Source organism: Trachypithecus francoisi, unplaced genomic scaffold, assembly GCF_009764315.1.
Source record: "Trachypithecus francoisi isolate TF-2019V2 unplaced genomic scaffold, Tfra_2.0 Lachesis_group15, whole genome shotgun sequence".
NCBI lineage: Eukaryota > Metazoa > Chordata > Mammalia > Primates > Cercopithecidae > Trachypithecus > Trachypithecus francoisi.
Window position 1 is genome coordinate 39,066,997 of NW_022681460.1, and position 16,526 is coordinate 39,083,522.

Genomic DNA, 16,526 nt, shown 5'->3' on the forward strand with positions numbered 1-16,526 from the left:
GATGTTCAAAAGAGGCTCTAAGTTTCCTATGAACACATAACAAGTTTTCTGGGGCTCAAGGTATCCAAATTTATCATTATACTGTCTTCTTGTTATTAAATGTTATTTATAATCACTTTTTAGGTGTTTTACTGTGCGTGATGCATTCTCTCATTTGTGCTTTTTAAAACAGACCTTATCCTCCGTTTTACAGATGTGGAAACTTAAGTAAAATAACTTGCCTAAAGATACACATCTATCAAATAACAGAATAAGGACTCAATTCTCTAGGCCTGTCTGATTTTTATACCGTATATTCTTAACTGTTATCCGATTTCAGTGCATCACTTTACTAACAACAACAACAAAATTAACTATCAGTAATATTGAAGGTCCTGTAATAAGTGACATGGAAGGGTGACATAAGCAATATGACATGAGTTTTTGCATTTAGTTTGTTCGTATTTCAAGAATGGACTTCAAAGAGCATCCTAGAGTTTGCCAAGCAATTAGGATGACAGAAATACCGAGTAGTAGATTTTACTTATAAGTGATACTCAGTTGGCTTATTTTATAGACACTTCTCTGGTTACTATCAAGGATTGACTGCCATTGTAAATTCCCAACACTCCTCAGAAGTAAGACAATCACTGGCGTGGTTCCCAGGCTAGTATTTATTCAGTGTCACAATCCAAAAGACACTGTATAATGATTAATTGAACTGTGGATAGAGTTAGATATCTGGAAGTCATAATTGATGGAATAAAGAAGCTGAAACATAACAACATTGTAAGGAGAAAGAGCATTCCTCCAAAACCATAGAGTATACTTACAAAGAGGATAAAAGAGGAAGAGAAATTACTAGACCAAGAATGGAGTGGTTAATTAGGAGAATCAGAATAATATGGCAGTGCTATCCAGTAGAATTTTCTGTGATGATGAAAATGTTCTCTATCTGTGCTGCCTAAAACAGTAGATATATACTCTCATATGTGGCTACTGAACACTTGAAATGTAGCTAGTTGAGTGTGCAAGAAAACTTAATTCTTTTAAATTTTAATTTATATGGTAGATATGGGTATTATTTTGGACAGCATAGGACTAGAATGTAATCAAGCTTGAGGAAGAGAGTAAAGAAGTGGTGGAATGGAGATGATAGTCTTAAAATGGATAAGATTGGCTGGGCCCAGTGGCTCACGCCTGTAATCCCAACACTTTGGGAGGCTGAGGCGGGAGGATCACGAGATCAGGAGATCGAGACCATCCTGGCCAACATGGTGAAACCCCATCTCTACTAAAAATACAAAAATTAGCCTTGTGTGGCAGTGGGCGCCTGTAATCCCAGAGGAGGGATTCTATCTGTAATCGATAGAATGAGGCAGGAGAATCACTTGAACCTGGGAGGTGGAGGTTGCAGTGAGCTGAGATTGCGCCGCTGCACTCCATCCTGGCAACAGAGCAAGATTCCGTCTCAAAAAAAAAAAGTTGCTAAAGCTCGTGTGTGTACATGTGTATGTGTGTGCTAGGAGAGGGGTATAGTTGAAGAGGGAGGGAAAAATGTGAGGAAAAAAACACAGAACATTGTAGTTTAAGGAACCAATATTTATCGAATACTGTAGTCTAGTTAATGGAATTCTATGTGTGTACTTAAAATATATCCTGAAAGGTAAGAATTATCTGTGTTTTGATGGTGAGGCCACAGAAGCAAAAACTTAACTTGCCCTTAGTTCTTGTAGCTGATAAGTGGTGAGATACTTGAATACATGTTCAAAGCCCATGCATATTCTGCTATACTGCCCTGCCTCTCACAAAAAGAAATCAAAGAGTAGTAGATGAATTAGGAAAAGGACAAAAGTCACAATTTTTCAAGGTAAGTGCTTTTTATCTTTTCTCTCTTAAGCTATGAAGGTAATTTTTAGAAGTGTGTGTAATGGCGATATTTGAAGTTGTTGCATGTTGCTGCTGTTGTCTTGTTTCTGCTGATTCTTGTGCATAGTGTTTTATTCTTTGTGTTCTTAATTATCTCTGATTGTATACTATTTATTGTTCTTTATTTATTTATTTATTTATTTATTTATTTATTTTTTTTTTTGAGACGGAGTCTCGCTCTGTCGCCCAGGCTGGAGTGCAGTGGCCGGATCTCAGCTCACTGCAAGCTCCGCCTCCCGGGTTTACGCCATTCTCTCGCCTCAGCCTCCCGAGTAGCTGGGACTACAGGCGCCCGCCATCTCGCCCGGCTAATTTTTTTTTGTATATTTTAGTAGAGACGGGGTTTCACCGTGTTAGCCAGGATGGTCTCGATCTCCTGACCTCGTGATCCGCCCGTCTCGGCCTCCCAAAGTGCTGGGATTACAGGCTTGAGCCACCGCGCCCGGCCATATTGTTCTTTAAAAAATACTTTCTGTAAATAATTTGAGGCCCAGGAAGAAGATGCCTTCCTCCAGAAAGGATTTTCTTTTGCTTCTGCCTGGTGTGACTGTTTAGAATACCATTTCTGGGTTACCTTAAATTAGGTCTAAAGCTAGAGGACTGTACAAGCACTGTGAACCTGCAGTTTAATTCACTGTTTTTGAGAGTTGGTTTACTTCTAGAATTTTGCTTGGGGCAAACAGACCTCGTTGCTCACTTACCTTTCTGGTTTCACATTTTCCCTTCAATTTGGCCAGGAAATTTCTTACTGTCTTCAGCTCTTTGACTCGAAGACATTTTCTCCCCATGTTTTATGTAATAATGGTTATTTTCATGGAGAGTGCTTGGTCTACTATTAGACCAACTGTTATTTTAAACTAGTCCACTCAGGAATCTTGTTTTGTTTTTACTTTTATGGAAGAATGCTTTGCTTATAATTTTCAGATTCATGGCATAGTCTTTCTGTTGTTTAATGTTTATTTTTTTCTCATTTTGTTTCTATTATTTTTTGCATAAAATAATTTTTCGGTAGGTCCCATGTTTAGAAAACTTTTGTTGTCATTCTTATTTTCATTGGTGATACTCTTCTTACAAGCTGAGCTAGTAATCTTACAAGATTATAAGTGATTGCTTACAAAATGTTGTATTAATTGTCTCCAGACACTTTTCTCACCAGCATTCCTCTCTAGGATATGCCTTCCTCTGGCTAGCCAGTTTCCCTCAAGCCTCATATGTTACAGGTTATTTTTCTATCTTTTGCTCTAGTTGCCATTCTTATTTTCAGAGTGGATGGGGACATAAGGATTATTTTTCCATTAACTTTGATTTTGTTGTCCTAATGGGACTTACTTATTTGTACATGGCATGGCTAGCACAAAACTTAGGTCTTAAAATTTATTTCTCTGGCAGTTTCTTACCTTCAATTTCTTAATTTCCTCATGCTTCTCTTTTGGTACTATTGTTATTTATTTCCCTACCTTAAAGAGTCTGTTGATTTATCTAGAAATTTGTGCCATCTTTCTGATGACTGTCCATTTCTTTGTATATATAATGAGGCTTTGAATTAATTGATCTTAAATATTCTGTCTCCGGTTAGTGATTTCCATGTAATTTATGCTTCCAACACATAATTTATAAGTTCAAAAATAAGTAGGCAGGCACTACATAGAGGAAGAGTAATTATTTTACTATGTTAGAATCTTCTGTTAAAAGGTATTGATCTACACAAAAACAGCATATAAATGTTTATGGCAGTTTTATTCACAATTGCCAAAAATTGGAAACAACCAAGATGTTCTTCATTAGGTGAATGTATAAACATACAATGACTTATTATGCAGCAGTAAAAAGAAATGAGCTATGAAGTTATGAAAAGATATGAAGGAAGCTAAAAATTCAAGTTGCTAAATGAATGAAACCAGTTCTAAAAAGCTACATACTTTATGATTCCAACTATATGACCTTCTGGAAAAGGCAAAATTATAGGCAGCAAAAAGCTTAGTTATTGCCAGGGGTGAGGGGGAGAGGGAACAGGGATGAATCAGTATAGCGCAGGAGGTTTATGGAGCTGGTAAAACTAGTTTGTCAGCTACTGTAATGGAGGACATATGGTATAATAGATTTGTCAAAACCTGTTGAACTGTACAACACAAAATGTGAACACTCATGTAAACTATGGACTTCAGTTAATGAAAATCTTTCAATATTGGGTCATCAATTGTAGCAAATGTACCACACCAATGAAAGATGTTAATAATAGGAAAAACTGTGTGGAGGGTAGGGGCAGGTAGGAGGAAGAGTATATGAGAACTCTATACTTTCTTTGCTATTTTTATGTAAACCTAAAACTCGAAAATGTAAAGTCTGTTCACTTTTACAAAAGCATATTAATGCCTGATCAAGAGGTCATCAATATTGACAAAGTGATCAAATAACCATATGTATTCTGAAGGAACTTAACAAAACCACCTTGTGTAAATATGTTCTTTTATTGTCAACTATTTGGTACTTACTCTGTCTTTTTAAGAATATCTGCATTCATGTTCTTGTCTTTTCCCTTTCTTTTCGGTCTTTTCTATTAGGTGTACTAGCCCTTTCTTGGTACCCACCTGATGTAAATGATGAAAATGGAGAACCTACTGATAACTTGGTACCCACTATTTTGGATAAAGCTCATAAATATAACCTGAAGGTATTTTATTTTCAAGCTATACATAAGTTAATTCTTTTGGACAAGAGGATAGTAATAACAATTTTTGAAATAGTAATTTTAATTAAAAATGATAATGACTTAGAATCTCTTAAATACTATATTTCATAAAGAAACTTTATATAATAATAGGAATTTCAATCTTATCTAAATTACATTTTAGAGATTCTTTACTGTTTCTAATCATGTTTTATATTTATTTATAGTATATATATATTTATATTTATATATTTATAACAGGCCTACATTCAATCCTGGCTCAGCCACTTTTGTAGCTTTATAATATGACTTGTGTCTCAGTTTCTTCATCTCTAAAATGGAAATAGCAACAAAACCTTCCTTACACACAGAATGGTTATAAAGATTATATGAGATAATTCATGTAAAACATAGATTCCTGTCTGGCACAGAGTAAGCATTAAGTAAAAAAACTTAGTGCTTATTTAAATTATTTAAAGAAGGTAAAATATGGTTATCTTAACAGATACTGAAAATTTTAGGAAAGAAAAATTCATGTTAATAAAGTCCTTAGTAACCAAAGTTATTTAGCTTGATAACGGGTATCTCTTAGTAGCTTATTTTAAACACTGTATCTGATGGAGAAAAAGTAGTGTCATGCTCAACCAAGGTCAGTACAAGATTACAATATTATTTAGTGCTGTTACGGAGACTCTAAACAAGCAGTTCGACTAAAAAATGCAAAAAGAAGAAATAGTTCTAAATAAAATATGGTTTTTTTCTTTCAAATGACAAATACAAAACCCCTGAAAACTGTCTAAAAACTATGAAAAATAATTCGGTAAGGTGCGTGGAATGAAAGCATGTACATTTTAGTAAGATTCCTCTATTACAGAACAAAATGGGAAAGTGTGCATTGAAAATAGCATCAAATATATATGCAAATAAATCTTTAGCATTTTATCAAAAGATATGGAAGACCTGCATAAATGACTTCCCATGACTTTGATGAGAAGATTCAAATTGCAGAAATAACCATTCTCACATTTTTCTTTCTTTTAATGACTTTTGTAAACTTAATGCAATCCCAGTTAGAAATTCTGATGAGATTTTAAACACAGAATTTAGCAAACTAATTTCAGAGTTTATAAATATGTTGGAATCAAGTAAGTCTTAAAGTTTTTAATGAGGGGAAAAATTTATCTTCTCAGATAACAATATATACTATAAATTGATAGAAATTAAAGAATATAACATTAGCCTCAGTTTGGAGAAAGAGATGGATACAGAGTCTTGGCACTTAATATAGGAATCTAGTATGTAATTCAAAAAATCATTAAAAATCAGTTATAAAAAGAATATTTATTCATGATCTTGCCCTCAGGAAACTGCTTTATTTTATTTTATTTTATTTTTTTATTTTTGGTATTATCTTCTCTGTTCTGTGTCCTTGGACATTTTTGTTTCATATCAGGTAACTCTTATTCTCTGCTTGCTCATGTTTCTTAGAGTTTTTCCTTCTTGTTCAATGTGTTGTGTTTGCAAATCTTAATGAAAATGTCAGGTTGAGCACAGTGGCTCACGCCTGTAATCACAGCACTTTGGGATGCCAAGGTGGGCGGATCTCTTGATGCCAGGAGTTCAAGACCAGCCTGGCCAACATGGTGAAACTCCATCTCTACTAAAATACAAAAAGTAGCTGGGCATGGTGGTGCACACCTGTAGTCCCAGCTACTACTCAGGAGGCTGAGGCACGAGAATTGCTTGAATCTGGGAGGCAGAGATTGCAGTGAGCTGAGATTGGTGCCACTGCACTCCAGCCTGCACGGCAGAGTGAGAGTCTATCTCAAAAAAAGGATTTAGGGTCTTTTAACTAGAGACCCATTACCGTTACCCTGAGTTCTCAGATTGCAACCACTCTTAAAATTTGCTGAATAGTTTTATTTGCTCTGTAACTTCTTGCAGTTATATTCTAATGGAAGACAATCTGGTTTGTCCATTAGTGGTAATTGATCCCTGTAAGATATGTTATGGACCACTGTTGAAATATTTCATTTCAAATAAAAATATGAAACATTAATTTTGTCTTAATTTTCCTTTCGCAGCCTAGAGATTGAGTAGTTATTGGAGAATAGAAGTGGAACTCTAGGGAGTGAGAAAGAGCTAAATAGGCAAGCATTTTTTTATTCCTGTCCATAAAGCTGCTGCTTCTTTCTAATTTACTATCCGGAAACTGTTAAGACAGCATCTCTCAAATTAGCTGTCTAGCAAGAGCTGTCACCTGCCGTGTCCCTTGGTGCCTTTCAGTGAGTTCTTACTGGCATTTGAAATCTGCAAATAGGCAAGCCTCCAGGTTCTGGCACCCAGGCGGAGGTTGGGTGAGTGATTGATTTATCTTCCACAAAACAAGTCCAAGAGCTGCTCCTCTGGCCCGGCCCTGCCAAAATCCTGGAAGATGGGAGCTCAAGAAACTGGCTATTTTAGTACTTTCAGGAAGTTTTTAAAGAGAAAATGAAATTGTTACGATATATGAAGATTGGTTAGCTTTTTCTCCTGTTTAAAGCGTCTATGTAGAGAAGGAGAGTGTGGCAAAGAGCTCGACCACTGATTGCCTATTTAATGTTGCCAACATACTCGATCTCTCTGTGCTACAGATTTTATATCTAATGATCAGAAAAACTTGGAACGTGATAGACTGATGTTTTCCAAAATTTTCAGAACAGTTTCTTGGCCTCGTGTCTGGTGAGGAACTATGTATAGACAAAGAATAGACCTGGAATCATGAGGCTGGAGCTTGTTCCAACTGAGTAGCTCTGGAATCTTATTATTTCCTTGATCTTCTTGGCTTATCCCCTTCATTTGTACAATGACAATGAAACCATAAGAAAGTTTTATTTATTAGATTTGTTTATGATTTCTGTTGTTGTGGAACGGACATTTTTCCCAATTCAACAAGATGCAGTAAATCCTGTTTTTTTAAAGAATGGAAAACTTTCCCTTTTCTTGCTAATATAAGGAAATTTTAATGTTTAATGAATGACAATACCTTACTAGAATTATTTAATGTGCTAAGGCAATCCGATAGGAAAAGATTAATGATGTAGATTGTGTGCTGACAAATTGTAGCCTCCAGTGCACATAACTGACCACGTCTAAAACTTTAAGTGTAAAATGCGTTCGTTAGTAACATCTATTTTTTCTTGCTAATCTTCAAAGCATGGCAATACTGTGCCCTTTTTCCACCATTTTGATTAATATTAATTAGCTTACCCCCCACCCCCAAAAAACCCTTCCATGTATTGATTTTATTTTTAAAATATTCTAATGGTTTTAATGTTTTAATTCTCCTTTTTTGTTGATGTCTCTCTAGGTTTTTTTTTGTTTGTTTGTTTGTTTTACTTTTTCTACTTTTTGAGGTAAAAATAATTTTTATTTTTATTCTTTTTTATTTAGGGATGGAGAATTTTTAGGGAATGAATTCATCTCACAGTTAAGCTTTTGTTCATTCATCTTGATTATATAATGTTTTTACTAATATTAGTCATTAAATATTTTGTAATTGTAATTTTGATTTGTTAACTTCAACCAAGAGTTATTTTAAGTAAGTGCCTTTTAAATTATAAACAAACATGCAAGAAAAGGACATGATTGGCGCTTTATTTAGTTTTCATTATCTTTAGCAAATGTGACTAGGTTTTTTTTTGGGAAGTGTAAATGAGTGAAAGTAAAATTTAAATCTTGATTTTTCAAAGCGATTTAGTTTCTGTTCTTTTAAAGTATACTTGTCTGCATGTTTGCTAGAGCAAAGGCTGTTGCACTTATAACCATCATTGGTAGGCTGGTTTTGCAGAGAATATAAAAATCAGGGCTGGATTCCTTCCTGTATGTGCTCTCTATCCTGTACCATTAAGAACAATGGAACAGTTTTTTGAGTGAGACATGATAGAGATGTTTGTTAGATACTGTCATTGTTTAGCAAATATTCTGGTTTTCCTTCCCCTCCATGCAGAATAAGTATACTTTCTGCCCTGTTGTTGGGTTTGGTCTTATGGCTTGCTTTGGCTGATGAGATGTGAGAAAAGATAATGTATACTATTCACTTACATGATTATACTCCTATTCTCTTTTATGAGAAAAGCATGCCCCCTTCTGTCTAGGGCTCAGAATGACAGACACCTGAGCTGATTTGAACCAGCCTGGAGCAGAGCCATCATAAGCCAATTCATAGATTTTATGTTCAAAAAGCAAATGTTTGTCTTTTAGAGCCACTGAGATTGTGGGGTTGTTACGTGGCATTATTTAATCAAAACTTGAGTGAATTAAATCATTCATCTAAGTAAAGAAAAATTGGGCAGATTCAGTGATTTTTTTGCTCAGGATTATAGGGGAAAGAACCAACTCAGCCCAGGTGATCTTCTTGCATTTTAATAAATTTAGTATGTTATTTTAAAGTAGCGTATTTTCTTTCTACTTTATGCAGAAATCACATTTCTTATACTAGGTTTATCAACATCCATTATTTCTTTGCATATGGCTCTAGAGTCATTTTATCTGCTTTTCAGGCTTATGCCGATTTCGACCATGTGATACATGCATATAAGTATGTCTGTGATTCTTTTTTAAATGATTTTCACCTACATTTGAAACATGTTATTAGTCATGGCCTCTCGTTTTTCGTTGTCCTTGTTAAATGAATATTGTGAATTCGTGGCAAAAACTTTGGGAATCTTACCTAAATTCAGTATAAATGGTAGACTTAAGAGTTTAACTGTTGTTCGTTTTTGCATGCAAATCATTAGTCCATTTATTTATGCATGCATTCATTCATTTAGTGCCTGCTACGTGTCAGATGCAGTCCCAGATGCTGACAATATTACGAAGAAGGATAAAGTATTATCTCTGTCCCTAAAATGCCTTGTAATCTACTGGAGGTCAGACACAAAGACAAGTAAATTTCAGGAAGAGGAAAGTATGAGCTATTATGGCACCACCTAGGAGTAGGAAGACCTACCTCATTTTTGTTGTGGCAGGGGATAGGGGAGTGTGCAGGGGTGAAGGTAGGGAATGGAGTTGGACGAGAAAAATATCAGATTTTCATTTAAGAAAGTTCATTTTGTTTATTAAAATTTATTAAAGTTATTAAAATGCAGGGTAGGGAAGAGACAGGAAAGGTCAAAATTAAAAACATGAAATGAGGGAATGTTTATATTCTTATTCTCTAAAGATAGACATTTCATTTTATATATAGAATTCTATTATTTTAAAATTGAACTAATCGATTTTTCCAAATGGAATAGAGAGATGGAGACTAGATCACATCATTAATTAAAATTGCAAAGTAATTTTATTATAATTAAGAAATTAGAAATACATGAGGGAAAATTTTAAATGTTTTGTATTTATCAATAATAGCTTTTTGCATTTACTGTAAATATATTGATCTGTGCTTTTCAAAAATAGCATGCATTTGTTGTTTGCAACTGTAAAAGCAAATTCATTTTGATATGGGATATTTCAAGTTAGATATTGCTTAAATACGGTGTCCTTTATGTATAACATGGAAATTTAGAAAACACAGTGATGTATCTGAAGGAAGAATTACCCAAGGAAACATTATATAATAGTAATACCTATACACTTGGTAATTTGCTTTCAACTGAATTTAAAAAGCAAATACCAAAGTTATTGAGAAATCTAACTGCCCTAGCAGTTACTACCCTGGCAATACTAACAAGGTGCAAAAATGAATTTGACTAAATTTTTTATGACAAAAACTTATTTTTGTAATATTACTGTAATTCATTTAAAGTAGAAAATTATATTTTTATTAAATATTATTTAACTTTAAAATTGATTATGTGAAAACAAGTAGCATTGATTAATGTAAAATATATTTTGCTTTAATTGGGTAATTGAAAACAGAGGAGTTTCATATTGCAATAGAAGTCTCTAGTTCCATAAATACCTCATAGAGCCTGAAACCTGAAATTAAAACAGTATCACTAAATTTATTAGACTACCATAAAGATTTTTAATTGATGTTAGTAAGTGAGTAAAACTAGGAATAAAAGTGAAAATCCTCATTCTTTGTTTTATGAACCTGAAATAGATTGTCATCTAAGAGAATTATCTTCTGTATTTTTTACCTTACTAGTTAGAAGTGGTATACAGAATGGTTTTACTAGCCATAATTTGTTTGTCTTGATTTATGTATAGCCAACCTTAAGTTAAAAAATTTTAGTCTGTGCACAGTATTTTCAAAATACTTGGCCGGGGGCAGTGGCTCATGCCTGTATTCCCAGCACTTCGGGAGGCCAAGGAGGGCGTTCACAAGGTCAGGAGATCGAGACCATCCTGGCTAACACAGTGAAACCCGTCTTTACTAAAAATACAAAAAATTAGCCAGACGTGGTGGCGGGCGCCTGTAGTCCCAGCTACTGGGGAGGCTGAGGCAGAGGCAGGAGAATGGCATGAACCTGGGAGGCGGAGCTTGCAGTGAGCCGAGATCGTGCCCCTGCACTCCAGCCTGGGCGACAGAGTGAGACTCCATCTCAAAAAAAAAAAAAAAATTATAATTACTGCTCTCTATATGTTTATATATATATAATGTGTGTGTGTGGATGAAGGGGTGGCCTGCCCCTCCACACCTGGGGGCGTTTCTCGTTAAGTGGAACGAGAGACTTGAGAAAAGAAATGAGGCACAGAGACAAAGTATAGAGAAAGAAAAAGTGGGCCCAGGGGACCGGCGCTCAGCATACCAAGGACCCACGCCGGCACCGGTGTCTGAGTTCCCTTAGTATTTATTGATAATTATCTTTACCATCTTAGAAAAAAGGGAAGTGGCAGGATAATAGGATCATCGTAGGGAGAAGGTCAGCAGTAAGACATATGAATAAAGATCTCTGTGACATGAATAAGTTTAAGGAAAAGTGCTGTGCCTTGATAGGCATATGCAAACATCTTCATAAACCTTTTTAGTGCATAAAGAGCAGCACTGTGCTAGCAAGTCCCACCTTTCGCCCAAAGGCGGTTTTCTCCTTTCTCAGTAAACAGAACATACAATCGGGTACACCGAGATGTTCCATTGCCCAGGGACGGGCAGGAGACAGATGCTTTTCTCTATCTTAACCGCCAACAACCGCCAAGAGGCCTTCTTTCCTCTTGTATTGGTCTTCCTCAGCACAGACCCTTCACGGGTGTCAGACTGGGGGACAATCAGGTCTTTCCCATCCCACGAGGCCATATTTCAGACTATCACATGGGGAGAAACCTTGGACAATACCTAGCTTTCCTAGGCAGAGGTCCCTGCGGCCTTTGGCAGTGTACGTGTCCCTGGGTACTTGAGATTAAGAGAATGGTGATGACTTTTAACCAGCATACTGCCTTCAGGCACTTGTTTAACAAAGCACACCCTGCACAGCCCAAAATCCTTTAAACCTTGAGTCACCAGGCACATGTTTCTTCCAAGGACAAGGTTGGGGGTAGGGTCACAGATTAACAGCATCTCAAATATACAAGAAAATGGAGTCTTTTACATCTACTTCTTTCTATATAGACACAGTAACAATCTGATCTTTATTTATTTTCCCCACGTGTATATATGTATGTATGTGTGTGTGTGTGTGTGTTTGTGTGTGTGTATGGAATATCTAAACCATAAATATTTAGGCATTATGAAAATTATTGTCCTTTATTACACTAGTGGATATTATTTTTAAGCGATTTCATTATAAATTCTTTAATAAAGTAAATGTATATTATTTCGTAAAATGCTGTTTTAATGATATGGAAGAATTTATATGTATTTTGCTAATGACTTCCATTTAAATTTAAACTTAATGGTCACATGCCTGTAAAGAATCCAGATTTTTCTGGACCATATTATTTTGGTCGTTTTCCTAAAAGAAACATATATCTGAATATAGAGTATTTCCTATATATCTTATATGGGAAAAATATGTAAGAAACGTATTTTTATAAGGAGTAAACATAAAAAGAAGCATTGTATAGTGGTTAAGCATTCGAACTCGGAATTCAGATCATCAGTATTACCTCCAACAAACTGGGTGACTTGGAACAACTTACTGAACATTTCTTAAGGTTCTGTCTATCTTTGATTACCTTACTAAGAAAACAAATACCTTAGGGAGTTGTGAAGATTAACCAAGGTAATAAGTATAAAATGTTTAGCATGTTATTTAGCAGTAAACTTTATTGCTAAAAATTCTCTGGTAGTTTCTGTGTTCAATAAATATTCATCTTAAGGTGATTTAATCAGTTACTTTATTAAATATATGAAATATACTTCAGTTTTACATTATAGATAATTTATCCCATAACTGATTTTTTTGTTTGTTTTAGGTTACTTTTCACATAGAACCATATAGCAATCGAGATGATCAAAACATGTACGAAAATGTCAAGTATATTATAGACAAGTGAGTTTCTTCAGTATTTATAAATATTGTTATATTATCCAGTGATAATTATTGTTTTAAGAATAGTACATTAAATTGTATTTGAGATTTGAATGATTTATGATTATTCCATTTTTTAATAAAATAAAATTAAATTGTTATTTAATTTTATTAAAGGAACATTGCTGAAGTTCCTTACAATTCACTTTCTTTTTGGCAGATTGCTGTTTTTACTGTGTTACAGGTTTATAGGCTATTTATGATTTCTGTAATTTTGATATTTTAAATTGACATTGTTTTCTAAACTTTCGGAATATAGCTTTATCTTTTTAAAAAGAAGGTTCAGATTATTAAAAGTGAAGTATTTCTTTTAATGCAGTAGACCCAGAGCTGATATTGTCATTTATATCTAGCCTGATCAAAAAGAATTTATTAATGCAGTTTTCATTTTTTCAAAGAATTTTACTGATAATAGTCTGACAGGTGCCATAGTCTTACAAAGAAACTTGTCAGCAACAGTAGAACATATATTACTGATAGATAAAAAAGCAGTTTATGTATTAATGTAGAGAATCATAGGCTTTTTATGGCATTAGTCATCATTTGTCAACCTCAGTATGAGATAGTTAATCACTTGTTTGGTAATGTATCCAGTATCTCATTTTCTAATGTGTAAAATTAAAAATGCATTTTTAATTACTACATTTACACAACTGATTCCCCTAAGAAATTTAAGTTGTTACAATTATATTATTCTTATCTTTAAATCAGAGACCAAATATTTTTTAGGAAAGAAAAATGTTATTACTGTCATTAGATTGTCTTTTAATATTTTAAGTTACTTTGACCAAAAGTAATGTGTTCAACCTGCACTGATTCCTTCATTTTCAGTACATAAACAGTTTTTATCTGTAGCAAATTAGTTGTGAATATTTATTTTGCTTTTATATATGCTTATTTTCTAGATATGGAAATCATCCAGCCTTTTACAGGTACAAGACGAAGACCGGCAATGCTCTTCCTATGTTTTATGTCTATGATTCCTATATTACCAAACCTGAAAAATGGGCCAATCTGTTAACCACCTCAGGGTCTCGGAGTATTCGCAATTCTCCTTATGATGGATTGTTTATTGCCCTTCTAGTTGAAGAAAAACATAAGTATGATATTCTTCAAAGTGGTTTTGATGGAATTTACACATATTTTGCCACAAATGGCTTTACTTATGGCTCATCACATCAGAATTGGGCTAGCCTAAAATTATTTTGTGATAAATACAACTTAATATTTATCCCAAGTGTGGGCCCAGGATACATAGATACCAGCATCCGTCCATGGAACACGCAAAACACTCGGAACCGGATCAATGGGAAGTATTATGAAATTGCTCTGAGTGCCGCACTTCAGACACACCCCAGCTTAATTTCTATCACCTCTTTTAATGAGTGGCATGAAGGAACTCAGATTGAAAAAGCTGTTCCCAAAAGAACCAGTAATACAGTGTACCTAGATTACCGTCCTCATAAACCAGGTCTTTACCTAGAACTGACTCGCAAGTGGTCTGAAAAATACAGAAAGGAAAGAACAACTTATACATTAGATCACCAGCTGCCTGCTTCTTAATGCATTAATTAAAGTTTAATAGTTATAAAAATCACCTAATTTTTAAAAATAGCTTTTGTTTTGTGTTATGGAAAGAAAACTGTCAAAACCAGTATATACTAGTAGTTATATTTAAAAATACATTTTAAAAATTCTTACAGATAATATTATAATTGTTACCCTTCACAATACCACATGAGAAAATATCTGAGACAAAATGTATACAAATATATTCCTTATGACATAATTTACTGCATTTCTGACTGAAATCAAAATTCTGATTTGATGGCAATTGAATTTTCATTTTATGATAGATAAACGCTTGTGTTACCTAAAGCACTTAGCACACAGTTAAATTATACTGAAATCCTAGACCCAAAGAAATAGGGTTGTGTGTATATTTGGGATATCTATCAAAGAAAAAAAACCCTGAAAGATAATGTACATGTGTTATGTCATATTTTAAAAATAATTTAATCAACTTTATTTAGTATTTAGACTCTGGATAACTCTTCAATAATGAGGAAATTCTTAAGATTAACAAAATCACTGTACCTTCCTCTTAATTTTGCTATGAACGTGAACCCGAAATGGCTTTAAATTAATAGTCCTTTTTTTAAATTTAATTACATAAATTAAACCTTATCATGACCAAATTGTGTTAGGAAGGCCTGCTATCTACGGCACAGTGTGTCATTTGCAGATTTGTGGTTACCTATACCATGCTAGGTGTTTTGGCATGTTTAGTGTTTCTGCTTTACAGTGCTGAATTCCGTATGTTAGAAGCTATGGAAAGTCCTTTTATGAAAAAGTTAATGATTGCTTCTCAGTTATTAGGAAAACAGTTGTTTCACAATTATTATATAGATATGATGCTCAAATATTTTTAGTATATCTGGTCAATCTTTAAGTTGTTACTATTATATTATTCTTATCTTTAAATCAGAGACCAAATATTTTTTTAGGAAAGAAAAATGTTATTACTGTCATTAGATTGTCTTTTAATTTAAGTTATTTTGACCAAAAGTAATAGAGAAAATTTACTTACCATTTTAGATTCTAGAGACATGGAAATGAAAATTATTTTATGTCTAGGGTAAGTCCAGAAGTTTAGCTTTACATTAAGTTTAACACTGTATAATAATGAAGAAACTAATATTTTACTTAAAAACTAATACTTTCAATTTTTTATATAGTAATATCACCATTTTATAAATGTTAGACTTTTATTATACCTATGGGTTAAAATAATTGTCATCAATAACTTGTCATATTGTGACAAATTAATCACTTGTATACTAAAATTAAATCTGCTTAAAAACTAAATAAAATGCACTCTATTCTTATAGTTAATGTTTATAACTATAACTATAGTGAAAAATATATATATCCTGTTACATAAATGTTATTTCTTAGGTGTTCCATTAAGCAATAGGTGTTCCATAAAGCAATAGAGTAATACTAAAAAATAATGCCTATAAATCTTCAGAGTATAAAGACATCCATTCAGAAACATAAATTAGCACTAAATTTTTTATGAAATAGCTCACCAGATGACAAAATTTATTTTATATTTAAACGATGGTTTTGGCACAAATTATGTTATTGAAAAGAGGCAGTAAGTACTGTTTAATTTATTTATAGTTTTGGAATTTGTCATTTCTCAGAATGATCAGGCCTTAGGAAATGAATACAGTAATAGTAATCATTTTCTAGGGGAAAATAAAAGAATAAATCACTATACTGATATTTTGATATAACCAAGCACTTACATAGTAATACTGTATAGATACAACCTGTGGATTTTCTTCTTATATCCGTTTAACTTGAATATATTATTTTAGGTATAATTTATAAATGTCATACCTAATACTCTTCTATAATGTACCATATTTCATTAAAGTTTTGTTAGAGAAGTATCTACCACAGCGGAGTTTTTGTCATTGTGTACA

General features: G+C 33.6%; 1 protein-coding gene across 3 annotated transcripts in view; it reads left to right on the forward strand.

Moving 5' to 3' along the window:
• MANEA (mannosidase endo-alpha) overlaps window positions 1-16,308 on the forward strand; it is a 31,523-nt gene extending 15,215 nt beyond the window's left edge. For all 3 annotated transcript variants that reach the window (XM_033234650.1, XM_033234648.1, XM_033234649.1), the window contains 3 exons: window positions 4,470-4,579; window positions 12,917-12,993; window positions 13,938-16,308. In XM_033234650.1, coding sequence (XP_033090541.1) covers window positions 4,470-4,579; window positions 12,917-12,993; window positions 13,938-14,595 — 845 coding nt within the window. In that variant the 3' untranslated portion in view covers window positions 14,596-16,308. The remainder of the gene's footprint in view (window positions 1-4,469; window positions 4,580-12,916; window positions 12,994-13,937) is intronic.
• Window positions 16,309-16,526: the final 218 nt, after the last annotated feature.